The sequence below is a fragment of the Prinia subflava genome, chromosome 9, assembly GCF_021018805.1.
Source record: "Prinia subflava isolate CZ2003 ecotype Zambia chromosome 9, Cam_Psub_1.2, whole genome shotgun sequence".
NCBI classification, from domain to species: Eukaryota; Metazoa; Chordata; class Aves; order Passeriformes; family Cisticolidae; genus Prinia; species Prinia subflava.
Genome location: NC_086255.1, coordinates 21,160,055 through 21,187,508, shown reverse-complemented (window position 1 = coordinate 21,187,508; position 27,454 = coordinate 21,160,055). Strand labels below are relative to the sequence as shown.

General features: G+C 43.8%; 2 protein-coding genes and 1 long non-coding RNA gene across 4 annotated transcripts in view; 2 read left to right on the top strand and 1 right to left on the bottom strand.

The window, feature by feature from the left end:
- LOC134554859 (uncharacterized) overlaps positions 1 to 26,058 on the bottom strand; it is a 31,261-nt gene extending 5,203 nt beyond the window's left edge. The window contains exons 1-2 of the long non-coding RNA XR_010081331.1: positions 25,921 to 26,058; positions 8,990 to 9,118 (exon numbers count right to left, since the gene is read on the bottom strand). This is a non-coding gene — a long non-coding RNA (uncharacterized LOC134554859). The remainder of the gene's footprint in view (positions 1 to 8,989; positions 9,119 to 25,920) is intronic.
- Positions 551 to 3,816, top strand: DUSP13A (dual specificity phosphatase 13A). The gene is made up of 3 exons (XM_063406479.1): positions 551 to 993; positions 1,280 to 1,497; positions 2,511 to 3,816. The coding sequence occupies exons 1-3, from the start codon at positions 848 to 850 to the stop codon at positions 2,708 to 2,710; spliced, it is 564 nt and encodes a 187-aa protein (XP_063262549.1). The 5' UTR covers positions 551 to 847; the 3' UTR covers positions 2,711 to 3,816.
- On the top strand, positions 5,676 to 26,666 carry DUSP13B (dual specificity phosphatase 13B). 2 transcript variants are annotated; one of them, XM_063405901.1, is made up of 5 exons: positions 5,676 to 6,197; positions 11,870 to 11,898; positions 23,314 to 23,498; positions 24,619 to 24,839; positions 25,947 to 26,662. In XM_063405901.1, exons 3-5 carry the CDS (start codon positions 23,350 to 23,352, stop codon positions 26,171 to 26,173), a joined length of 597 nt encoding a protein of 198 aa, XP_063261971.1. In that variant the 5' UTR covers positions 5,676 to 6,197; positions 11,870 to 11,898; positions 23,314 to 23,349; the 3' UTR covers positions 26,174 to 26,662. The 2 variants fall into 2 exon arrangements, with proteins under 2 accessions (XP_063261971.1, XP_063261972.1); XM_063405902.1 differs by lacking the exon at positions 11,870 to 11,898 and having other exon boundaries at positions 25,947 to 26,666.
- Positions 26,667 to 27,454: the final 788 nt, after the last annotated feature.

Here is a 27,454-nt window from a genome sequence, read left to right as displayed (position 1 = left end):
TACTTGAGAAGACCCACTAATACTACACTTTGATATCGTGGGTCTCCAATTTATGGTTTGCCAGACCTTCCTGTATAAACTAACTCAATGGCTTACAAGTTTCACCTGACAACCACTATGCTCCTGGCTTCTGTTACCTTTTCAACAGAGGGAGGTGTCATGCAATATGTGGCAGGTGTACTGCATTAACCCAGTGAAAGACTGCAATAGAAAATATTAAAAATATAAAGTACAGCTATGTCAGATAATTTCACTTGGTGAAAAAACAAGTAGCTTCAAGAAATAAATTTCCCTTGATTATCAGTGACAGTAAGGCATCATCACTACTTGGTGTTAAACCTCCTGGTGACTGTGTTGGTAGGACCTGCTGGTGCATTTCTGACCCTTCCACTGCTATGTTTAAGCACCTCAGACTAAATGATGGACAATTGTTACTGGGACAGGTTGCTGCTTTTCCTTTATCAGGCTTTAATTGGTAGTGATGAATGCCCAGATCTCGCTGACTGCCACAGCTGTGTCGCAGACACGGCTGGGGACAGTCACAGCCAGTGCTAGTGCGTGTCCTGCGGGCAGGGGGCTGTGCCTGACGTCCCCGGCACCCAGGCTGCCGTGTGCCAGAACAGTGCGGCTCTGGAGACGAGCCCAGAGAAGCAGCCTGGAGCCAGTGCGGGTCCAGCAATGCCCGCTTTGGGACCTGCACCTGTTTCGCGCGGCTGCGCCGGCCGGGCAGGGCAGAGGCCAGCGGCCAGCCCGGGGAGCAGCCTGGCTGCCCGGCACCGAGCGGGGCTGGCAGCGCCCCAGGGCCGCTCCTCCGGCCCGCGGGAGCCGCGTCTCCCCGGGACTCGGCATGTCTGGGGCAGAGGACCCTGAAGGCGCTGGGACGTGCCCGGAGGATGTCCCCTCCCTCAAGGAAATCGAGCAGCTCCTGAACAGCGGGCGGCCCTCTTGCAATCACGTTGATGAAGTGTGGCCTAATCTCTTCTTAGGGGACCTGTAAGTACAGCTTCGTGGACACGCCTCTGCCATGCCTTCTGTTAGTGTGCCTCATGGGTGCGGCTTTAGACAGCTCATAGTTTTGCTAATTGCTGGCATTTACACACTGCAGACAGCACGATTTCCGAGATACAATTGTGACTAAGCTGGTATTCCCTTCTCGATTAGCCCTTAGAAGCAGTGCATGGGCTGATGCTCCAAGAGTGGTTTGGGAGATGCAATCTCAGTGCTTCTGCTCTGCGAATATCACTGCACCCATCTTGATTTGTCTTTGTCTTCTCCTTAGGGTAACAGCACACAATAGATTTGTTTTATGGAAGATGGGCGTGACCCATGTTTTAAATGCTGCCCATGGCACAGCATACAGCCACGGAGGCCAGGACTTTTATGGAGCAACCATTGATTATTATGGTGTACCAGCCCATGACATGCCAAGCTTTGATATCAGCCAGTTCTTCTTCTCTGCTGCACAATTTATCCACAGTGCCTTGAACACGCCAGGAGGTATGAAAATATTGTTGGTTACATTTTGATGTGAGTCAGCAGCCGCACATAACAGGTCAGCTCCACAAGCTCAGTGGTGGACAGATCACTACATGGTGTCCTGCCAGGTGCTGCTCACCTGCACGGTGGGTGACAGGAGAAGGGAGGGCTGTGGATGTGAATGTAGCTCTTGACTACGTCCCAAAAAGCTGATGTGACAAAACACATGAGAGACAGAGGGGAGGGATTGTTTGGAAGGTAAGGCTCACTCAAAAAGGGAGAAGCAAAAACATGTATTTAAAGTGGACACTCTCTTTTGAGACCATTTTATACCAACTGTATTTGCAAGAAGAAGCAAATGAAAAGACAAATGTCCTGATTTCTGCCATCACCAACTGTATGAAGAGGTTCATACATTGCAGATGAGTTTCTTGTGTGAACAGGCCCTGCAAGGCTGTGCCTCCAAGAAGATTTACTTTTAGCCAAGGAGATTTACAGTGATTTCCACACAAAACTGAGCTTCTTGGCAGTGGTGCAACAAAATACAAATTAACCTCTTTTACATAAAAGACCATTTCTTAGCATGAGTAAACTGGCATTAATGGAGCTGTCTCTGTATCACAAGTTCTGACTTCAAAATAGAATTACAGTTGCATCAAATTGCCTTATTATGCAATAGTACTAGGCCAGTCATTTTTCTTGGTGGCTAATGTGTCTGTGCCATCCATTCAGGCCGGATCTTAGCATTCTTCCTTGCATAAGCAAGCCTACTGAAAGTAATAGGTCCTCTTTTCCTCATGGTCAAAACAGAACCGCTTCATTATTCTAAGAGGGTTTTCTTTGATTTACCAGTGTTTCTGAGATCAAGTTGGGGTCTCATGGCATTTTTCATACAAGTAAGTGTAACAATGGCAAATTAGACTTAATTGTTAGCAGTTCATGTGATCTATCAGAAGAGTAAGAAAAATATTTAAATTGAACTTCATCCATGGTACTGCTTCTCTTAATGGTTGTAATTTTTTTTTTATTACCAGCCAAAATATTGGTACATTGTGCAGTTGGAGTAAGCAGATCAGCTTCTCTAGTCCTAGCATATCTCATGATAAATCACCACCTCCCATTAGTTGAAGCCATCAAGACAGTGAAGGAGCATCGATGGATCTCACCCAATCGTGGTTTCCTGAAGCACCTGCGAAACCTGGATGTTCAGCTACGGCAAAGGAAGGACTGCTGAACAGGCAACCCCATCTGCATTCACTTTACTGAGCTTCACCCTTCAGAGCCATTGTGCATATAGGACTTCCCACCATCAGTGCACATTACAAAATTAAAATGATGCATCAAAATAAAAGGCCAACAGAATGGTAAATGGATTAATTCTGATAGCGCAGTCCCTCCAAAACAGCACAGCCAACAGCAGCACTGTAACTGCTGCATGGGGTGGAACTGCTGTGCCTCAGTGGTGCTACTGGCTGAATCCACTGAAGTGGTTAAGACAGACCAAGTTTGTCCCTGGTTTCTGCTCATGCCAGAGGCAAGTTCAATATTTGCATCTAGCTGTAAAGGATGTTTGAGTCCCCTTTACCTGGGAGTGTAACATAATCGTCTTTCTCAGTCTGGTTACAGTTTTCACATGCATGTTCTCCTAGGGAAGATTTTGTGTTTCAGGCCTGATGATGTGACAAGGGAAGCTTCTTGGAAGCCCAGGCACTCCTACAGAAACCTTCCTCTTTTCCTCATCTGCTAAATATTATGGTGTTATAGAAAGCTGTGACAGCCACAAGACCCACACCATCAGAATAAATGTTTGTAGTGCTGCTGCAGCCTGGGTCAGCAAACCCCATGAGTCTTTTCTTCTTAAATATGTTTTCAAAAAGATAATGTATGTCATGTAGTATATTAAGGACATTAAAAAGAAAATGTCAGGTCTTCAAAGCATTTTGTAAGTTGGACTCATCAGTTTGCTTGCACTCCAAATTATCCCAAATCAGTTCTGTGTCAGTGGCTTTGGATAACCCGTGGTTTAATATCAGGTAGAAACTTAGTTTACATCAGTGGCTTGGCCTAATTGATACAAATTAGTTTTAAGCTGTTTAGAGGATGTCACTTTTCCTGTCAGGAGTTAATCAGTAGTTAAACCAATGTGACTTTTAATACAGCAATAGCTCTTGAAATTCATGCTACCACTCTGCCTGAAAATTAGCTTGTTACCTTCTGGTGAACCATGAAGTGATAATCAAATTTGGTTTTGCCCTTTGCTGCTGGTGGGATTTATTGATTAGTTGACCTTATAAAGATTCCCTGCCAGATTAAATAAATACATTTCTGCTTGCTTGTTTGCATTTCAAGCATCACTTCTGATCATTTTATTCTCTGCTGGAAAAGACTTGCAAGGTTATTAGAAGACTAACAAAATGGTGACTTGTGAGTAGAACCTCTTTCCTTCTAGACCGTATTTCCTTCTTCATCCTTGGAGAGGTTGTCATCTTGGAGAGAAATCCCTCCCTATTTCACTGTACACAAGTGTTTTGCAAAATAAGCATATTTAAGATCCTTTCAGACATCAGTTTGACTGCTGAGATTTTCTCTTGCGAAAGAAGTGCGCTGATGAGAGAAAGGTGAGACGAATGAAAGGATCAAATAGGAAATCACATTTAAAACCCAACAGTACTAGGACAATCTTTATACCTCACAAAGAAGCAGAGCGGTGGAGGAGGAGCTTTGTTTGCTTTGAAGTTCTCCATTAAAATTAAGAGGGATTTATATGAGTTAGTATTTCGTTATAATTTATACTTTGTTCACATTACAGCAGGTTTTAGTCTGGAAATCTTTTGAAGACATGGCATTGAAAAATCTGAAATTCATGTGAGTGAAATAATGCATCTTAATGGCTTTAGGCTGGGCAAAATTAGACACATGTGAGCAAGATTAATGGAATCCCCCCATCAGGATAATGTTTTGCATGTCTCTGAGCATCTGTCCTACAAAGCCACAGCTGTGAAAGCTGTTCCTGTTGTAAATTAGTAGCTGCTCTTGAACATACTGCTCATCCTGGGAGAGCATTGTTTCACCGGGGCAGAGAAGGGAAGAGCACAGAGTGAAGCTGACTCAGTAGGGCATCCATGCCACCAGTGGCATGGTAGTGATCTTGTAAGCACAACTTAGCTCAGTGAAGGGAATGAATTAGGTAGAAACTTTTTTCAAGGGCATTGTCAAATCGCAGAAGTGGTTTTAATCTGTGGAGTCAGTGTTGCTTATATTTCCTGCCTGTCTGTATTGCTTTTTTATATACAGATTTACTTTGAGGGCACATTTGTGCAGGGAAAAAGATTCCAGTCAACATAAACAAAAGCAGAAGAATAGTCCTGTTACTCCTTAAAACAGAAAGCATTGTCTTCTGCAATGTACTAAGAGGAAAAGGGACCTCCTCACCTGTCACTTACACAATCCATAATTCATGGTGTGACATGACATTTCCACTGTCAGCATAAAAACTTGTAAACTTGTATTTTGAATGTTGGTTTGGCAAGTTAGACAAAGGAACCAAAATGAAGGGAAAATACTGCCCCCCCCAGTGGCACTTCATTCAGAAAACGCACATTTGTCAAGAGGGTCTACACAACCTGGAAGAAGGTGCAAGAAAACTGTCCCAGCTACAGCTCTGCCAGACTTAAATCTGCTTAAAGCAATCACAAAACCAGTGTCACGTGAAAGGACCCATGTAGAGTTCCAGTGAAAATTTCTCTTAATTTTATTTTCCAGTACAAGAACTGAGGGCATCAGATGCAGCCAGTAGAAATCAGGTCTGAAACAAGAGGAGGGGTTTACGTGAGCTGTGTAACAGCGTACCACAGGATGCTGCAGAGTAAAGGCCTACAGACATTCAAGGGGCAACTGGAAAAGTTTGAGGGACAGAAATGCATTCAGGGTTACCAAATACTTAGAAACTCCATCCAGATCAGCGAGCTCATAAACTGCAACTAGCTGGAAGCTGGGAGAGTGTTATTATTATTATATACACAAGTATAGTTCATGCTTGTCTGTTCATATATTCTATAGGCATCACTTTCAGCCATAGTCAGGCACAGGACAGCGGGCTTGGTGAACCTTGGGTGAGGCCCAGGACAGGCGTTCTCATGGTGTTTATTTTGAACTCACCCTCAAGCTGTGCTGTCCCCTCTTTCCTGGTAGCTTATTATTAGAACTGGATCACATGAGGCACTTGGGACTGCGTCTGGGTTGCACTGACATTTCTTTCACAGGGAAAGCTCTGTGCTGGCAGGAACAGCACCACAGCTTATGTGAGGACGGGAGTTGCATTTTTTTGCATAAGATTCGCTTACAGCAGAACGCTCATTTTTCTGGCTGTTCCCCATTGCATCGGGGACATAGTGCTGAGCTAATCCAGGGAGGCGTCAAGGCGCGAGCTGTATTTAGAGTCAGCCACCTGCTTGGGAACATCAAGCGGCAGAAAGAGCCTGCTTCAGCAAAAACCTCCCCTGTGCATTCCACAGCAGCGGCTTCCAGCAGGCCTCCCTCCTCTGCCTGACTCTGCGTGAGGCCTCCAAGGGGGTCAGCACCTGAAGACAGACCCTGTCAGCCCAGGAATGCTCTGAGCCTGGCAGTCCCTCTGCCCAGGAGCTGCCAGATATTTGGGACAGCTGCAAGGTGGAATTAAATCACGTGGCTGAAGAGTGGCCTAATCTCTACATAGGCAATATGTAAGTGTTATTTGAGGCTGAGCTGTTCTGAAGGGCTGGGGAATACAGTACTCATTAATATGTGCTGTCCAACTTGATTTAGTTAGCATTGGTAAACTCCATTGCCTTAAAATAGACTTAAGATTAGCACAGAAGAAAGTAAAAGGACTATCCATTAAGGAAAGAACCTACTGCACAGAAAAACGATTAAAAAGAGAATTAGACTCTCTTTATTGCTTTGTATTATTTTATAATTGTGCAACATACAGATTTTATAAATGCTGCAGCATTTACCATACAAAGCACAAAACAGACTCATGATCCTGAGCAGCCTTAAAATTGAATAACTGGGGTTTTTTACTTTTTTTGGTGTAATTTTAACTGGAATGGAAATTTTCACATTAAAAAGTATTCTGATTTTGGCTGTTTATATGACAACTTGTTTTGCAGTAGAAATTTCTGATAAATCTATGGATATTCTGAATGACAGCAGACTTCACTATTTCTGAAAACTCTGCAGATGGGTATTTCACTCTGAAGCATAGAGAAAGCATGCAATCATCTGCACTCAACATGCCTAGTGCCCAATGTTATGCCAAAACAAGGGGTTTTTTCACCATCATCAGGTTGCAAACTTGTTGAAATATCTAGAAATTACAATAATTCCTACAGGAGAGAAGCAAGGGGAACTGATAACCCTGCTGATTGCCTGCTGATTACAGCTAAAGTGGCCGTTCTTTTAGCTATGAAACATCAAAGCCAAAAAACGAGCTAGGTGACATTGGGGAAATAATCTGCATTTACAAAACTGGGTTTTCCAAGTTGCTGCCTGCTTCCTGATGTCCCTGCACCTGCAGGCAGGAGGTGGCAGGCAGCAGGAGGCCCTGGGCACACCCAGCACCATGGGGCCCTGTCACAGCCTGGCTGTGCCAAGGCAGAAGCCACAACAACGTGCGGTGCTTTGCTGGACTCCTGCCTTGGCCAGGAGAGTCTGAAACCGACCCTTGCCTTTCAGGTTAAACCTTGTAACTACACTCGGAGATTGACTCCTTTACTCATTAGAACCATGTGCAGAAGTAAGGATTTGTAGAACTGAGCCTGACAGGTAGTACAGGCAAAGATTCAAGACAAAAAGTCACGGAAATTGTGTTCTTGTAACAGCAACATTTGATTTTAGACAGCCTTTTAAGTGCAGTTTTAAGACCTCCTTTTAATGCTTGTGAGTATACATGTCCCAAACTACTCTTGGATGTTTCTTTCAATCACATTCTGTCTTGTAGGGGGAAAATGGTAGGGAATAAAATGAAAAAAAAATAGATAACAACAGTGTGGATGTGTAGTAAGGAAAAGATGAACTTTGAGAACATTCAGCTAACAGACATAAAAATGTAAACAGGTTTCTTGGTTAATGCAGCAGCTGATCACTAATAGCAGCTTAAATATGAGTTACTGACTGCAAACAGTGAAACTGGAAGTTGATCAAGTACTACAGCTGGAATTTTCTTTATTGTGCCAACATCAATAACACAAAGAGGAACAACACCTGAGAACAAGGTCTGATGGACTCTTCAGGAGATAAGAAATGGGGAATAGACAGAGTATGTGCATTTAGGGCCCAACCCAGTATTCAGTGAAGTTAATAAACAGTGGATGTTTCTGTTACTGAGCAAACCCATGCCAGCATCAGGACTTGTGCCAGAGCTAAAATAACCCAGAACAGTACCATATATTGTCACTGCTTGTTTCCGTGGAACCAGTCATGTGCAGTTTCTGAGCAGCTACTTAGAAATCAAAGATCAATCTAGAATTAATGCTGTATCTTATAAGAAATATTTCTCCTTATGCCTTTATCAGAAATCTGATGTTCAGCATCTTTAAACAAGTTAAATATATCATAAAATAAAGTAGGGATGGCTGACTTAACATGATGACTTTCATCCTGGAGGACTTTGAAGTTGTCAACAAACTGATTATTAAATATTTGTCTGGCTATCAGCCCTTGCTGATATACAAGGCCAAGGCCAAGACCCTTTGGGTTTAAAGGTACAGTGCTTTCTGAAGTGCTACATAATAAGCAGCTGAGGGAACAATATGTAAAATATCCTGCAGAAGTCAAACTTCATGCTGATCTTAAGCAGGCAGGTTTATTTATTGGAGTTTAACCAGATTAGCAAGGCTAATATCACTTCAGCAAAGAAACATTGTACAGTTACAGGCTGAGGCAAAATGGTTACAAACTATGCTAAAACCTCAGTGTGTTCAACATACATATTTCAAATCCAGTTATAAAAGGAGCTGAGCTACCTCCTGAGTGAATTTTTGTAGGTTGTTTCAGCCAGCAGTCCTCAATGTGACTGTAGTAAACTGAAGTCAGTAAAACTTGTTAAATGTATTTCTTTTCAGAAGTGAAATAACTGGGAATTCTGCATTTCCAGATATGTTATGAGTGTATTCAGAAATCACAACCTTTTACCATTCTTCTACTACCTTATGTTTTCTTACACCTCTCAAAGGGGAAAAAATGTCTCAGAGTGTGATGGGCACTGGGCTCTACAGACAGGAATACCTTACAAGGCAACAAGATAACTTGAGCTACTTGTAATCATGAGCTTTCATAGAAAACACAATCGACTTTGACCTTGTTGCACATTTCTATACATTCTGTGTGCGTGAACAAGGGCAAATGGCGAGTCCCTGTCCCAATGGTAAACTGCTCCTCTTACACAGCACTCACATTAAGCAATCACAAATTACTTTAGCAGCATTAACTAAATGTCACTCAACCACTTGGGTAAGCCTAATTATGCACTTACAGACATTGTCTTCACTGGCACGTGGGAAAACAGCAGGATCCTGAGAGATTAGGAGTGACCAGTAAAACCACATCCACATCAGTGGCAAGGATCACGCATGGTGTACTGGTAATCATCAGAGTGTGTCTTCTGCAGCAGGAGAGAAAAAAGGAAAACAATTATAAAAGGGAAGATAGTTTCAAGCTCTCAGTCAGAAATCACCAATTTTTTTTTTTAAATTTTTCTCTCTTGATTTGTCAGCACACACAACAAAAATAACTAAAAATAGTTACTTTCTAGTTTGAGAAACAGCCAAAAGCTGCAAAGAGCTATTGCAGAGACATGCCATTTGGCCATTTACAAAGCCTAACACCATGTGTTTTCCTCTGGTTTTGGACTCAGATCTCTAGTAACAAAAAGCAGTTCTTGATTTATGAAAGGGCTGTATGTAATACCCTGGAGGCTACTTTATCTCAGCTGCTGTAAATTGGATCTCTCAGAGATGAGATGAGATGAGATGCGAATGAGGCAGAAGTACAAACTTACGTAATCTGTGACCATGGCACAGCCTGGAACAACATTGCGTGTATTCCTTTCTGTTTTGAAAGGAAATATCTTTATTTGCTGTATTCTTAGAAAAAGCAGATCTGCTTCCTTTATTCTGGCTTACCTTATGACATTCTGCCCCTTTCCTCTAGGCAATGCTATCCAAAGAGTTACCCAGTCATGACCAATTTCATCAAGCTGCAGGATTTACATACTGAACTAAGATACAGTATACACCTATGTAAACTCTAAACTCTTATGAAATGAAAAGAACACAAAGCCACAGGGAGAAATGTCAGACAAACAATCTGAAGATGAGATAAAGATGTACATGACCTAAAGCTTTGGCATCAAATCTATTTTTTCCTCTCTGTTTAGAGTATAGAATGTTACTAAATTTTGCACGCTCCTGTCATTCCTCAATCGAGTTGGTTAAATGAAAGCAGCAAGTATGGTAGGTATTCCTCTGGGATACATTCCTAATTTGCTGACCATTCTGCTCATCAAAACTCTGAAAACTAAACTCCAAGAGAAAATAGGCCTCTGTTTAAAATTAAAGCTCTGAAGTATCTCCCTGGACACAAAAAAGATGCTAACCTGTTTTGCTGATTGGGATCAGCAAATGAAAAGGGGAAAATATTGCCCAACCTGTACAAGAAGTCACCCAAATGGGAGACAGTTTTCTCACACTGGTGACAGTAGATGCTCAATGACTGAGGACTTTCCAGAGGTAACTTCTTCCTGCCATGTCCTCAGCCTAGCTGTGTCTCAGCTTTATGGGCGTGAGAATTACTGCAAATGTAATAAATTTTCAACCAAAAATTAGACATTTCTCTCATGCTCAAAATTTCCTGTTCCCACCAAAATTCTTATTACTTGAACATTGCTGTGCCTCTAGCACTAGTGAACATGGGAAGAGACAAGTTGTTTAATTTTAATGGAATATTTCATTAAGGAGCTGCTCTTTAAAGCCTATTCTGCTCAAAAAGCAGGTTTCTCCCAGTACTCTGTCTTTTGTCAATGTCTCGCCAAGGAGAGGGGACTGTAAAGAAAAAAATGTGAAACTTTTTTTGAACTGCTGAAATGACTACCCAAATTGGCAAGCTAAGCTAGATCACCCCAGGGTAGTTCTAATCTTAGAGCATTTGTTTGGGAAATAAATTGTAGTTTTAGACTGAAGTCCCAAACATGCAGAGGTAAAACACCTGGGGGAAGGTTGCTGGTAGCAGTTCAGCATCTCAGCAGAATTCCATAGCATTTGCCCAGAGTTCACTTGCCACATGCATGCATTTCTGGAGAAGATAATGCAGTGCTGTGTCAGAACATCAAAGCTGAGCCACACTAGTCCTTGTGGAAACTCCCACCCCAAACCAGCAGTGTAACCCAGGGTTGAATTTGCCCTCCTATTTCCAAAAAGAGACGTCTGCCAAGGACGGTGTGGCCTAAGAGGCACACATTGCTGGCAGGTTCTCAAGTGTCAAAATAGAACCGGCCCTGCAGCCACATAGATCCTATGCTTTGCAGGCAACACACAGACAAGGAAAACAATCAAGTTGTCGGGTGGAAAAAGCGGCTTCCCAGGATGGCTCTGACCCTGGTGTGATTGTGACCAATCCACACTGGCAAGTACCGTCTTTCCACGTGTGTTTCGCCTCCCGCAGGCTGCCTGCGGACAGCAGCTCAGGCAGGCTGATGCATGCTTGTTATTGCCGACGTAAATATCTCTGTCTTGTGCTATTGTGGCACAAAGCAGCTGGACCATTTGAAAATCATTTAAAAAGCACTATAAAATTAGGGCTCCAGTGCTCTTATTTTATGGCTTTCACGAGCAGCCATTGCCTAGAGAGAAATTATCCTCTTTATTTTCAAGGCTAAAGGTTCTTTTAACATCCATCAAAATCAAAGTGCACCCTTGGTAACACGTTGAGCTGTTACTTATTTAGTACAGACTCTTTACCTTCTGCATAATATCACATTTGAGATCTCAGTTCTTCATATACAACTCATTTCATTGTGTCTGCTGTTGTTTTCACCAAGTGAATTTGCATAGTTTCAAGCAAGGCTGGATGATGCCCTGAAACGTATTCTTTCCATAACTCCTTTATATTTTATTTTTTTAGATTTTTTAGAACAATAGCCTGAAGTGTTTTTGTTTCTGATCCTTCTATAAAAATGGGCAATTACCTCTTTGGCAATGGATTTGCACAGACTAATTAAGCACTGTAAGTGAAAGATTTCCAAGGAAATAATACTTAGGTGCATAACCTGATAGATACACTTTGAAACATTTCTTCCCCGTCTATATATAAAAAAACCCTGTCTTTGATAATTTTTTTTTCATTCTTGTTTTCACAGACAGCTTTTTTACCAAACTGAGGAAAAGGGTAAGTGAGCCAAAGCAGCAATGACAAAATGCAAACAGTACAAAGGGAAAGCCATTCTTTTTAGCAAAAAAAAAAAAAAGAAAAAGAAGCACACCTGTATCAACCATACCTACAGCTCAGATCTGAAGGGCTGAGGAAGAGACACTGCATGAAAGCATCCCTCAGCCACAAAGGTGGCAAGTGGGGAATAGTAAGGCCCTGTACATGCTCTGTGTTGCAGCTTAAGAAAACTACTCTGTGCCCCTCTGTTTTTTAACCTGCCTAACATTTCTGTAAGACCCTGGTCACCTTATTATCCAGACATCAAATACAGACTGAAGATAAACATTTACAAAGTCATAACCTTAGCTCTGTTCTCATGGTTCCCTCTTTGGCCAGGATTTTGTCTTTATGTTCTCTGGGGACAGCAGGCTCATTGCTGTACCAAAAGGGTTGAGGGTGAGAAAGAAAGATCAATGGATAGCTGAGGAGCAGGCTGGATGGGTGAGGAGCGGGCTGGATGGGTGGCGAGGAAGGCTGGATGGGTGAGGAGGAAGGCTGGGTGGGTGAGGAACAGGCTGGATGGGTGAGGAACAGGCTGGATGGGTGAGGAGCAGGCTGGGTGGGTGAGGAGCAGGCTGGGTGGGTGAGGAGCAGGCTGGATGGGTGAGGAGCAGGCTGGGTGGGTGAGGAGCAGGCTGGGTGGGTGAGGAGCAGGCTGGATGGGTGAGGAGCAGGCTGGGTGGATGAGGAGCAGGCTGGGTGGGTGGCGAGGAAGGCTGGATGGTTAAGGAGGAAGGCTGGGTGGGTGAGGAACAGGCTGGATGGGTAAGGAGGAAGGCTGGGTGGGTGAGGAACAGGCTGGATGGGTAAGGAGGAAGGCTGGGTGGGTGAGGAACAGGCTGGATGGGTAAGGAGGAAGGCTGGGTGGGTGAGGAGCAGGCTGGTGCAGTAGGAGGCTCTGGGGAAGCCACTGCCACGGGGCAGCACAGCTGCCATGACCATGAGCTTTGTCCTCTCTCCGGATAAACTGCAAAGGCTGCTGATGGACGTCCTTGGTGTCTCAGTGAGGGAAGGCCAGGCAGTCAGGTCAGGCTAGGCTAAGCCAGGCTAGGCCCGGCCAGGCCAGGCTAGGCCAGGCTGGCTCAGGCCAGGCTAGGCCAGGCCCGGCCAGGCCAGGCCGGGGAGCAGTGGTGTGGCAGGGCCGGGAGCAGGGCTGGGACCCACCAGGACCAGCACAGTGATGCCATTCAGAATTTACTTCTACCACGTGATGAGCTCCTGGTAATTGCCATTGACACACAATAATCTTTGTGAGTTTTCCACAGCTTTCTTTTATCTGTTAGAAGAATGCAGGGGAACCACCACACTGGCTGCTGAGGAGGAATGCCTTTGGATAACTCAAAGCCCTCAGCCAGTTTGCTTATACTTTCCAAACCAATTTCTGTTCTTATAGAGGGTTTTTTTCCTTTAAAAAAAGTATTTGAAGTGGAAGCAGTTGGGGAGAGAGCATGAACAGCACAGAGTCCCCCATCCCGGCCCTCTTCCAAAGAGCAGCTCCTGTGACACCCATTGCACTGCAGGGTGAGTTTTCCAGGAGAACAGGTAGGAGTGGCACAGATTAGACCCCCCTGCCCAGCCCAGCACCCCAGTGCAGCAGCCTGTGAGCACCCAGGGGTGCCCTCCTGCCCGCTGCTGCCCTCGGGTCTCCCGCTGTTCCCCAAAGCCAGAGCAGTGTCCCCTAGATTGGCTCTTTTCCTACTATGGCTGGAGGAACAGAGAATGGGAAGAGAACCATATTTGGATAAAGGCAGTATAAAAGACTAAAACAATCCCCCTGCTTTTTACTTTAGGGGAGTGCATTATGTCTTGGACTGGTTTGTACAACAGATTTTGCCAGCAGAAAAAAACAGACCTAACTGCCCGGTGTACAGGAAAGAAATGAGCACTGTCACAGGCTTTTCTCACAAAGGAAACCTGCATTAGAAAGGATATGGTGTAGCTCTTTTGATGTATACACCCAGGCCAATACCAATCCAACGAATTCAGTCCATTTCACATTTTTCTTCCATCCAAGGTGTACAGTTTCTTGTAAGTTCTCCCTTTAAATGACGACCTGGAGTGTATTCCGTCCTGCGATGCCCGTCGCTGTGTATTTTTAAATCCCGCAACATTGTTTTTTCCTGCCATCTTGTGGCAGCAGGAAAAATCACAGCGTTTCAATAGCAGCAGCGCTGCCCGCTGGCCTAAGACCAGGGTTGTCAGTAAAACAGTCTAATCCATAATTAGGTTAGTTGGCATCGTTGCAAAAAATACAGCCCCTCTTGCATATTTAAGAGCTTGGCTAATTCTTCCAGCTCCACTAGTTGATCTTGTAGTGGGGGTTCTCTGGTTATCCCAGAGCAAAGTGTTTGTTTTGTAGACCTTGTGTTTTCTGCTGTCTGTAGAGAGCAAAGGAGAGTTGCATAACAGGTGAGACTTTATCATGTTACGACAAGACTTCAGCAAACGAACACTAAATATTTTGAAAAGGCTCCTTTTTGCCAGTGTTGCTGTCAGGTCTTCATAGCTCCTTAACAAAGCCATCTTTGTTTCCTATCAACCCATAGGAAGATCTTGTCTGACAGGCACATAAAGCTTTTCCTTTCACTGCAACCACTATTGATGTCTGGTCTCTCAATCCAAACACCACAAAACCTGCCCAAACATCCTGCATTATTTGCTTAATTCTTTAAACCAAACCATTTTCATTATTTAAAATGCATAATGTTAAAAATGCATATAATATTTATATAAGACTGAATGTAGGTTCCTGGGGTTTTTTCCACTTTTCCTACAATTGCACAGAGGATTTTTGAAAATGAATACTTTTGATCTCAACTCTCCTGCCACAATAGCTCTTCCCACACAGTTGAGGTAAAAATATTAAAATTATATATGATAATTTTTAAAAAAATCGAAAAGAAAAAAATCCCAGTATTTTCCCTTAAAATAAATGCAAAATTCAGAGCCAGTAACAAAAACTAGTCACTACTTACTAAGAAAATTTCCAGTCTGAAAAGAGAGTATAAATGAAAAGCTCTTCAAAGCTTTGCTCATTTTCAGTAGGACCCACAAAAATGACTGCTTGGGATGCCAGGCACTGGAAAGAAAGGATGTCAGTGCTATTTATAGCTCACCGGTGGCTCCCATTGCCATTGTACCTGAGAATGTCTCAGTTGCTTTTGGAAAATGAACTGTTGTGTTTGCAATCTGTTTCCAAACTCTGAGCTGTAAAACACCTGCAGCAGGCACAACCTCCAGCAAGGACAGGCTCCTTCCTTCTACTTGTGCCCAAGTCTCCCTCTTGGGAGTCCTGAGGCTGCTGCTCTGCTGGATGCTCTGCCCCCCTCCATCAGCCCACCTACCAGCCTTGCCATCCACACACAGTCCACATCAAGCCACAGCACAAAACACAATCAGAAAAACAACAGCACAAAACCTGGCCAGATAAAGTGAAAATAATCTCCAAAAACTTGCTGGCGCAAAACAACCCTTGCTTCTGCCCTGCCTGGCCAACTGCAAGGCTTGCATAGCCTCAGTCTCAGGAGTGGGACAGCACCGTGCTGGCTGCTTCTCACAGAGACATTGCAGCAGGGCCAGGCAGGTAAACTCCTTCCCAGTGACCTTGGGACTGGGCATTCCATGCAGCAGCAGCATGTCCCCACTGCCCTCATCCTTCACAGCCTGGAGAGGCAGCTGCATACCCTTCTTTGTCCACAGCCCCTGAGGAGGCAGTTCCTAATTTACTCTGATTTACCTGGCACCCTGATACCAGGGAGGTGCAACAGGAGAACCACTCACAGTTTTATTTCTTCAAATTTAAGGTAAGAAATTAGGAGCAAATACTCATCAGCCACATAATCAAAATTTTCAAGAGACAGGAAATCCCAGTTCTGTGTCTTAATATCTCCTTTTGGTTATTCTCATGTGTTCATCAGTGATCAATTCCTTTGTGACCTACAATCACTTTTCGTAAAAGATGACTTAATCAAAATCAAATAATGATTTAAAGTCAGCAGTTGAAAAGAAAATCTAAAGAAAAAACATTCCGTTCTGCCCCAAGAGTGCTGAGAATGTTGCCGGAAAGCTCTATGATATGCCTGAAAAACTCAAGTGCCAAAATAGATCTTCCTCTGCAGAGTTTTGAAGTTTTCTCTTGATTCCGTAGCAAAGAATTTGTACAGCTTTGTCAACCTTAGAAAAAGGTGCCTTTTTTGTATGTACTCTTCAAGAAAGGCAAAGCAAGAAGAGCACTTCAGTGCTTATGTTAAAAGGACAGGGAGAGACAGCTCAAAGCAACTCCTGCCAAACGACTGAGGAATATCAAAACCCCTTTCTCATGCCTTCAAATATTCTGAAATCTTGCAAACTTGACAGCATTGTCAATTTTGTATTGAAAGCAGCAGTCAGATAAAAATCATTTGAGCAGTAAATCAAGGAGAAGAAAAAACCCCTTTAATCGACAGTCACACAAATCCATACTGCCTGCAGAAATGCAAGTGCTTTGGAGCCCCTTTTAACAGCAATATATTAACATGCTTGTTTGTCTTTCCTGAAGCTTGCAAGACATTATTTCCCTGCATTCCTCTCTCAGTCTGGCCTCTTTGACACCATTTTTATCAGAACTGCCCACAACTTACACCTATCCACAGCCTGTGACACCAATGAAGTCTTGGCACAGCACTGGCTGTGACAGCACTCACTGAACTGTTATCAATATCAAGGTCATTTTGTTTTTCTTGCTCTCACTGCAGCTGCAGCTTCTCTGCCCTCAGGGCATGAGCTGCCCAAGAAAGCTTTCTGTCTAAGCTCCTCAGAAGCCACAGCCTCTCTGCTCCATTACTGGCGTTATATAAGATTAGAGTGAAGTTTCTACTATTAGAAGCAGTTAGCTGCATGGTGATTGTGTGCTCCCCTGATTACAGTATATAGCACAGTTATGGCTGCTGGCAGCAGGACTTTGGACAATTCTAATTCAGGGGGAAGCATGAGTGCAGTTAAGATGCATTAAAAAAATCAGTAGTTTTGGGGGGCTTGAATTCCTAGCTCTGATACCCTGGATGGGAATGCCTTAGAGGAGAAATAAAGGGGAAAGCATCATGCTAGGCTCGACAGATATCCAGAGACAGTCAGAAATTGTGCTAGGAGCCTGTGGAGGGCAGCGCTGTCTTGCTGGGGATGGTTCATTCCACAGCTCAGAGATGCCAGCTGCTAAGGTAATACTTCTTTTTTTATCTCCTTTGAATCTGAAAGCTGCAGATGTAAAAGCTGGCGTCATGCCACAGCCATGACCTGGCACTGCCAGCAGGACTCCCCATTTTTGTGCCTCCATTTCTACACCATCCTTTCCTGCAGCCTTAGTCATGTGTGTGGGCAAGTTCTTCTTCCTAGGCTGCATGACTCAAAGAGGAGGGTTGGGGGAGGTGGGAGGGGGGCAACACTAAAGTTTTCCCCCCTTGGAATGACATGAGTTTTGGGAAAATATGTGCAGATCTATTACATTGCAGAGAAGACGAAACACTCTCCAGGATCACACTTCTCTAAGGGGGCACCCTCTCCCCAAAAACTAGCAAGGCCCAGGTGAAGCTCACCCCACTGAGCTCAGCAAGCTGTGCCCTCCGAGGGGCCTGCCTTGTCCAAGGACAACAGTGGCTGGAATGGGGCTGCTCGGAGGCCTCGCTGGGGCTCCCGCCTCACTCAGGGGTCCCTCGGAGCTGAGATGCTTGGGCTCCACCTGCACCTGGCCATGCACCCCCTTGTCTTCCCATTTCACCTGGGACCTGCCTCACCACCAGGAGCTCTCCTGGCTATCCAAACCCTGCCTGAGGCAGATTACTGCCCTTCGATCACTCCCTATCCTGGAATGGCCCTGTGCATTTCTGCCATCCCCAGGTGGATGCAGCTCCTGTGGGGCAGCAGCCCCTCCAGCACCATGGGCAGCCCTGCGCAGGAACCGGAGGGCTCACAGAGGAAGGAGCCTTGAGCTTTCCAGCCCAGCTCAGGCTCCTTGCAAGCAGAAGTTGGTACCTTCCAGCTCCGTCTGGAGAAGTGAGAGGGCCCCATCATAAATGTACAGGGCCGGATGTGAATGGAGATGTCAGGAGGGAGACCAAGCGGTGAAGAGGTGTGAAGACTCAGATTTTCTCCCACCCTGTAAAACACGGCTGCCAGTGTAGGGTGAGGGGCATCTGCAATCTGAGCTGGGCTGGGCTGGGCTGAAGGGGGGAAGCCGTGGAGGAGGCTTGGAGGGCTGCTCCTGCTCTTTCCTGACACTGCGGTTAAAAGGCGGGCTGTGTTTTCCAGAGCCTTCGATCTGGCATCTTTCCCAGGTAGTAAATTCTCTTAAAAACTGAAGCAAACAGAGCTTTAATTGTACATTCTGCTTTTCTCTTCACTCCAAAATAATGGCAATAGCATTTATACACTGCTGCATTGAACATGTACTCGCACTGAGGCGTAGGGACAGATTCTGCTTTCCATTATTCAGGGGCACTGCCTCTTGTGAGGCAGATCAGAGTTTGAACAGTGAGCTGGAGCAATGAACTTCTACTATTCCCTGCTGTTTGACTGTGGGCAAAATAAAAGGCCATAATATATGATGCAGTCAGCCAAGAAAGCAATATTGCTCTGCCATGTGCACAGTCTACACCAAGACAAGTCCAGGATCTCATTTCTAAATTCCCATAGGTACCTCATTTAAACCATCAGCCATAACCTGCTTCTCATTTTCAATACCGCTTGGTATTAGAGCTGCAGTGAACTGCTGGTGAGAGATTCTAATTCCTGCAAACAAGCCCCCGTAGGCTTGCAAGGAAAACAGAGAGTTCCCCTCTTGGTTGCCTGCTAGGTTCCCATCTGGCTGTTTTAACTTTGCTATTGCTTTTAAATGTGCCTGTTTCTGCACACGAAGCTTTCAGCTCTACCTCAAGAGACTCCTGGGTTCTCTTAGCATCACATTCTGACCAAAGTGCAGAGACACAGACTGGGTCTTCTTAACAAAAACAAAGATCATATTTCACATTACAGTATCTAAAAGATTAATTCCACTAACATGATCACTTCCTTGTGAAACACACTTCTTTCCATCTGGAATTTTCCATCAGGAGGACAAAGAGCCATAGTGTTACACACTACCTGAGAGAAAAGAGCAAGGAGTGTAAAACATGAGTGCAGAGATTCTTGCTAAGAGAAAAGAGAAGGAAAAAAACAGAGTAGACAGCATTTTCAAATGCATCAATAGGCTGCTTCTTATTTTTTTCCCTTTAACAAGAATTATGTTCTGACCCCATACTTTGGAATTTTGAACCATTTAGTTGGCCAGGTTTCTGATACAGGGAATTTAGGATATTTTGCTGCAGGACCTTTCTGTATCGTGCTATTGTTAGGAAGTGTTTGTGCTATTGTAGTAACCACAGGCCCTGCTGTGCCTGAGGCTCTCAATAATCTCATGTAAGGACTTCTTACTGAAAGACACCTGTCCCCATTTGGGCTATCAGCATAACCACAGACAGAGCTGTGCCAGCCAGGAAGGTGCTAGCAAAAGGGAAAGAGGAAAGATGACTGGAGTCCAACTAATGCCCTGTCCGACTCCTCTTGGGACTCCAGACATTCATTTAATCTCTCTACAGCTCAGTTCTTTAATGAACACTTTAATGTTTGTAAATACTTTATGCAATGCAGGAGAACAAATTCCAAAACAAAGTAACTGAATAGAAAAATGGAAATGGTATATCTTTCTTCTGAAATAACAAAATTAACTATTTCATATCTACAACATTGGAGTGTTTGCATTTTTACCCCCAAAACTTTGCTGAGTTTTTTGCACTGGAATCTGCAAATGCAACACAAATCTGTTAAATGCTTTAGCCAACTCAGGTCTCTGGGGTTTTGTGTGGGGTTTCTTTTTCTGGTTTGGTGATTTTTTTTTTCCCAGAGATGTTCAATAGAAAATGGCAATTGTTTCCACCATAGAGAAAGAAAGGAAAAAAGCCCTCCAAACCAACAAACCAAAAACCAAACCAAAATACTTTGCAGACTGTAGCATTCAAGTGGCTGGACAATGTTGGGGAGATACAAAGCTCCACTAGGTTTTTGTGGACAAGGTTCTGGCATGACTGGGTCCCCCAGGAGCTGCACCCAGCTGCGTGCAAACAGCAGGGAGACACCCACAGCTTTTCCTGGGTGCTCCCTGCAGCCAGGCCATGCCACCCACAGCCACTTCCAGCCCAGACCTCCAGGGCAACCACTGGGGAAACTCAGGCTCCACAGCCCAGACAGGGATCCAAGCTGGGCCTGGCCATTTGGGGTGTACCCCAGTGCCCCAAGTGTTTGGGAAATTATGCAGAATGACAAGACAGTTTTAAAGATTGTGTGCTACCTTGTATTTTGCGGATTGCTATTAAAATCTCTGTCCAGCCTCAAAAGTCTCCCATAGGTTGAACTTTCTTGTTTCTGTTGTTTTAAGCAGAAAAAAATAGGAGAGAAAGGTAGAAAGAAAGAAAGAAGCTTATGAGATGGCTATAGTTTAAAAGAAAAGTAATCCTATCCAACTTGCGTGGTCTAATCTCCACAGAAAATGTTAGTGACATTGTAAGACAGAAATTTTTCCCTCAGGTACAGGGATTCCTGCCCTCCTGCTGTCAGTGACTATTCCAACTAGAGCAGCTTCTGGGAGCCACCCAGAGGGAGAAGCTTAGAGAAACGTCATCAGTGGCAGCACTTTTGCTACCTCTGCAATGTCTTAAAGTAGAAGGTGGGGGAAACCTTCATCAAAATCCCTGGCCTTCAATTTAAAAATTCATATTGCTCTTCTCATTAGTCCAATCATCTGCTATAGCTATTTCCAAGCTTGCCCTGAAGGCCCTGCAGAGCAATCCAATTTCAAAGCCAGTGCAGGCAGGAGCAGTGTCCTTGGGAGGAGTCGTGCTTGTGTTGACACAAGAAGCACACACATTAGGCATGTGGATAAAACAATGTTGGCACACTTTTTGGAAAGAGGATTTCTCTATGAAAGGGAGCTCTGTTACTAAGCCCTTCCCTGGCTGCAAAGGCCAGAGTCACCTGTGAAGTGTCACTAGCATCAAAATGATTCAGTTCTGGGAGAACTTCCTCAAAGTCAGGTCTTGAACAAGAGGCCACACAATCTAATTCTCTTTGCTCTTCATCTCCACTACTGTAACTAACTGAGAGGCTACAATAGAAGTTTAAAGCAGCAGGGTCTAGGAGAAGTGGTAGTTAGGTACCCATCTGCTCCACAACTTCAGCCCTTAAGCATTTGCAGCAACACAGAGTCAGCCAAACTCCTCGAAAATGAGCCTGTGGTCTTATGAATCTCCTGATGTAGAAGCTGTATTCTCTTATTCTTGATTTTCTTTTAGTGCTTCAGCTTAACGTTCTGTGTCGGTGAAAGTACAAACAGGTCATCATGAAGATGCTGGCGTAGCTCTTGAGCACAGTGCATGACTTTCACAAGCCAGTAAAACTTGTAGGGCAATGCACATTTTCTGTTTCTGTGCTATTCTTCATGCTAATCTGGGCTAGGATTGCACAATGTACTCCTTTACCAAAGCTCTTGATCTGCCCTAAAAAATTCGTAGGCTTTTATCTCTATATTTCTCTCTACTTCCCTGCAGTTCTTTTCCTCCATCATTAGAAGTAAAACCAGTCATTTTTTTTCCTATGTCTCCCATCATTTTTATTGTGCTTTTCATATCTTGCTTATTAAGTAGTTACCCTAGGGAGACCTCTTTCTTATTGGAACATACAAAAAGCTATAACTGCACTTAACATTTGTGGGGAGGAGGAGGGAGGAAGGGGCAAAGGAAGCAAATTTAGACTGAGGTCACAGAAATATATGTGTATGTTCAGTAATATACCTCACATCAACTCCACTTCTTTTTCTGTAAGTAAAATATATATTCTCCCTTGCTTCCTGCTTATTCCTCAAATCAGCTTACACAGTTAGAAATAACATACATAGACAAATTTGTTGTTTTAGGAGCAACATCCATATAGCTGCTGCTGCTGTGGGGCAGGGGACAGACCAGGTGACTTCTGAAGGTCCCATCTGCACTTGTTTTCTAAAATTCCTGAGAAAATAAACCCAAACTTTAGATTTAGGCATACAGGTGTTAGAGTGTAAGCTGATGCCATATTAGAATAAACATCCTTTACTCTACTTTGGTAAGAGTTCTACTGTGCATTCCACATTGATTATGACTCCAGTAAGAACAAGCAACCAAATAAAGCTCATGAATATTTTCAGGGGGCAAGAACAGCAATTAAGGATAATGAGATCCAGGCAGGAGAAATGATCCTAAAGTCTCAGAGAAGGGGCTGCTTGGATATCTTGCTCTTGCCTGAGCTTTGCTTCCAGCTGAACCATCTGGCCTGGGCTTGCTGGTTCTGAACTAGCAAACAGCATTGCAAAAGGGTTGCCCATGTTCCACAGCATGATCTGTGAGGGTGCACAGGTCTGTGATCTCACAGACCCGTGAGGGAGCCCTAGATGGGATTCTCAACAGGACAACAATGCCAGAACTCTTAGCTCTATAATTTCAAAAATGCTCTTTTTTCTCACATCCTGGGTAAGTACCCTGCCCCTCAGACAAGAGAAATGGTCCCTCTTTGGAGGGAAGTAGCTATCACATTATTTATACAAAGTGGAACAGCTCCCAGAGGAGAGATTGACACACACAGGCGTAAGAATACCAGTATAGCTAAGTGTCCAGGGATCTTCAACTGAAAGAGAACAAAGTAGTTCAAATCCTCTCAATTTCTCTTTCTATGCATACAGACATATATATATATGTTTATATATGCATGTAAAAATCCTTTCCTATATATACATGTATGTACGTGTGTTTAAATACATCACTATAAATGAAATAAAATTGTATGTACACAGTGTCTGTGTGTACACATACACCATAGAGATGGCTCTCACATACACATCCTAAGATTTTCACCTTGGCCCTAGAAGCTTTGTAAGTGTAAGTCAGTTTAACGATGCATTCAAAAACTTCCAGTTTTAACTAATCAGAATCGACTGTACACAAATACTCTGGTAGCTCTTCCACAAAAAGAGAAATGATACCTGTGCCTACAAGGTTCATCCAGTCTGCATTCAGGTGGTGCAGATGCTCTTTACCAACAGTGTTACTTGACAAGAAATTAAATCACATTATCTTATGCTGCTTTCTCAGGGGAGAAATTACATGCCTGTGGAGTCCTACCCCTGAGTCAGTCCTGCTCTCTAGATGCTTTTAGAAACACCTGCAGGCCCTGCTGCACACACTAGTTCTAATAATGTAATCCTATTTGGAGGGTAATGAACAGGTCTACTTTCTAGGGAATAGTATTTCTGCATGAAAATTTCCTTTCAATTCATTTCAGAAAAGCTGTCTCTGAAAGAGCCTGAGTGCATGCAAGATGCTTCACACCAGAGACCGTTCATCTCACACTAGCAGCACCTCCTATGAAACTCCAGCACTAGCAGATCTCCAGCAGCTCCTGTGGCTCAGAGGAGGTTCTGAAAATCATGTGGACCAAGTCTGGCCAAATATCTACCTGGGAGATGCGTAAGAGCACATGGTCCTATTGTTAGGCTGTAATCACTCCCTGGGAAGAGGAAAGGATGTGGTACACTGGGAAGCAGCTTTTGGGTCTTCAGGAAAGTTTTTGTGATACAAGCTTCCAAAACTGATGATGTAAAGACCTTGGATGTCAAGAAAAACATGACATGCAAAATGGTGATTTACTCATAGCATGTCTGGCTTGTTTTTTTATATTCTTTGAGCCACCTTAGATTTGGCAAGGTAAAAATTATTTGTATTCTAGACTAAAGCACTCAAAGAACCTATGCCAGATTGATGTCAATTCTGAGATGCATTATGTGGCCTGGAAACTCTGCTCTAAGGCAGCAGACAGGAGGCTAGTAGCCCTAATCCTCAAATAGGGGTAGCAGGATGAAGACCCAGAAGGATGAAGACCCAGATGAATTGTACAATAGTCACATCTTGACATTGCAAATCCAAGCTCTCTTTCAAAGATGATAAAACAGAAAATATCAAACAGGAATTTTCATCTAAATACCTTATTCTTGTGACCAATAATATTTATTGCTATTTCCTTTCAATTGGATTACTGCAGATTACCTAGATCATTAGCTCATTTTCCCCAGCTCCTCCTCCTCCTGAATGTATCAGTTAATGTTCAGAATTTTGTAGAATGCCTTTAGTCCTAGTTTATGGTGGGAAGTGGGGTTCACCTAGCTGGTGAACACAGTTCATCCACTTCATGTCCAAACCAGGAACAAGGTGTTGCTGCATTTGTGCGAGTTCTCACTCTTGAGACCAGGCACCCTATCAATGAGAGATTAGCTCTAAAAGTTCCTAAACAAATATTTAAGGAAATCTTGACCACTTCATACAGTAAGCCATGTTCCCAGGGATTAACTGCTGGGAGGCATTTGCTTAACTGACAGTATCCCACTGGCAAGTCTGTGCTCCTGCTGCTTTCCACATCTCTATATCACATTTTTCACACACAGAGCACTATGTTCTTCTTGAAATTTGCTCCTCTCTAAGCAGGATGCAGTTCCTGCATCTTCTGTAGTGGGAGCAGGCACTAACTTTAAACCATGCTATTTTTGCAGAAGGTTAGGAACGTTGCCAATGTGCCCTTCATGTCTTTTAACAGGTGGGCTGCTAGGAGCAAAACTATACTTCAAGGCCTCAACATTACTCATATCCTTAATGCAGCAGATGGACTATATAACGGCAACACAGGAGCCACATATTATGCAGATCTGCAAATAGAGTACTATGGAGTGGAAGCATTTGATGATCCTTCCTTCAATTTAAGTATCTTCTTCTATGATGCTGCCAATTTCATACGCAAGGCCTTAAACTCTTCAGGAGGTAAGAGAGAAGCAAAGATAAGCTTTGGGAGGAAATTTCAACACAAGCCAAATGACTTTTCATTGCAGTAACAGGCACCAACAGAGCTCAGAATCAGCATATGGTTCAAGGCAGTACATGCAGAACCACTGAGCAGAGGATGGAGAAGGGTGCCTATGCCATGTGCTGCAGGGAAGGTGGCTGTGCCAGGTCCCCAGGAGCTGCAGAAGACTGGCTTCCCCCAGCTCAGCATGGTGGAAGGAAGGGCAAGCTCTAGGACCAGAGTGTAGAGGGAAGGGCAGATGCTGCCCCGTGGGCCCATCCTGTAGGAATCAGTGGGATCTGTGTGCTTCCACACGTCCCTCCCACCCCTCACGCACTGACAGGGCTCCAGCTGGGGATCCTGCCCTGCATGCTGCTCCTGCCCCCTCTGGGAGCAGAGGAGCTTCAGTGCTGCCTCAAATGCTTCACACACTCAAGTACTTCACAGAATTGGAGCTTTATTCAGCCTGTCTATTAAGCTAGAGAAGCAGCAGAAGTTAATGAACTAAGTCAAAAACTACGAGCCTGACCTGCAGGCTGCTGAATTTTTGTCAGCAGAATTTGGATTATGGCCTAGTTATCATAATTTCCATTTGTTCCAGAGTTTGCTTTGACTCTGGCTGGCTGCAGGATCTGCTGCTTTCACTGGAGTGCTTTATTAAATCCTCAGTTATAGCTCACACTGGGCTGCTGAGATACAGTAAATTACAACTCCATTTTTACAGGCAGACTATCCCACAGAGTTTGTGGGACTTGCCAGTGATCACAGTCAGGGCTGGGCCAAATTTCTCTGCCAAAACTTGTTATTTTCCACAGAAAACTATACTAACAAGTTTAGTCACAGAAAGCTTCTCCTTCCACAGAAAATTTCAGCTATTTCAATCTTAGGCCTAAATTAGATGCAGGAGGTCAGTATAAAATACTACCTTGCCTGAGAGGTGATCTCTCTGAAAGCACGAAGATCCACTAATTATCACCATTGCTTTCTTAACTTGTTTCTACTAATTTTTTTTCTCCTCCTTTTGTCTTTTCCACTTTAGAAATGCAAAAGCACACTCACCTTGCTGTGCCTTTTTGTTTGTGCAGGTAAGGTGCTCGTTCATTGTGCCATGGGAGTGAGCCGCTCTGCAACTTTAGTGCTTGCCTTTTTAATGATCCATGAAAACATGACACTTGTGGATGCTCTGAAGACAGTGGGTGCTCAAAGAAACATCTGCCCGAATTTTGGGTTCCTCAACCAGCTCCGGGACTTGGACATTAAACTGAATGAAGAGAGGAGAAGAGCCAGAGCATCTGCTACCACAGGCCCGTAAGACACAATTGCAGAAAGAAAGACGACAAAACCTTGAGTTGCTCATATAGATGAACTCTTATAAATTAAAGACACGAGCTTATGAGACACCAGGACGCATGTTATTAATAAAAACAGATTTTGCTTGATCTTTCCATTTTGCAAAGCCTTCCTAGATTTATATTTGTGATTGGTTGTATACTGTATCCTTCACTCTCCACCTTAAAACACTGCTGTCTGCTAGTTTAAAAGAAAAAAAAAAAAAGAGAGAGAGAGAGAGAAAGAGATCAGGTTCCACTTCAGAAATAGCTGTGTTTCAGCAACTAGTGAAGCTCATATCACTTTATGAAGTGTTAGGCTATTTGAGGTGAAAGATGCCATATTATTTATGCTACAGTAATGCTTAGAAGTTTTCTTATGAACCCACCCCCCACCTCTTCACTCCCTGTATCTCAGAGGGTTTGTATTTTGAGACTTGAATCTGGCACTGGTTAGTTTTTGCTTTTACAATTGGTGGAGCTCCTGAGTTGGGGTAAAGAGGCTGTTTAAAGGCAGAGCAGCTGGGAAACCACATAAACCACTCTAAGAAATTATTCCACGTATCTCTTTAGGCTTTTCCTTTTGGCTGTTCATCAGAGCTTTTATCCTCCATGAAAATACATTTTCTTGAGAGGGCATTCAAATATTGTTCATCTTCCATACTAAAAATCATCCAGGAAATGCTGCAGAAAATGCTTCTAAAGAGGAAGGTGGGTTCCCAGCTAAGACTGGTGCAGGAAAATATTTGAAAAAGTTCAATGAATCCCGAATTTGTCTGGCAGTTCAAAATTACAAAACTTGGGATTTTCCTCCTCCTCAAAAAAAAAGTTATTAACATTGCAACATCATATTCTGTGGCATTTGCTTTTGTGAGGTGGACTGAAGTGAAAACTGAAGACACACAGGAATGGCAAGGGAGGTGCTGACAGGCATCAAGCTTTCATCTTTGTGTCTCTGGGCCACCATAAGAGCACTCAATAGCTACTGTCATCTGATGGATCAGTGCTGCCTGGAAACTATGTGAAGCACATCTGGCTTCTGGTTCCCAGCGGACAAGCATTTGCAGCACAAAGCCAGCTCCAAGGCCAGCTGGGGATGGCACTTTGTATTCCTAGTACTAAACTCGGGAATGCAGAGGCATGAATACTCCCCACTATGTGAACTGGCTACTCAAAGACAGCACAGCAACAAGGGAAAACATTCCTTGCCATTTCCACTATTGTCTACAAGGTTAATTTCTGCCTCCAGGACAGACAACTCAGCA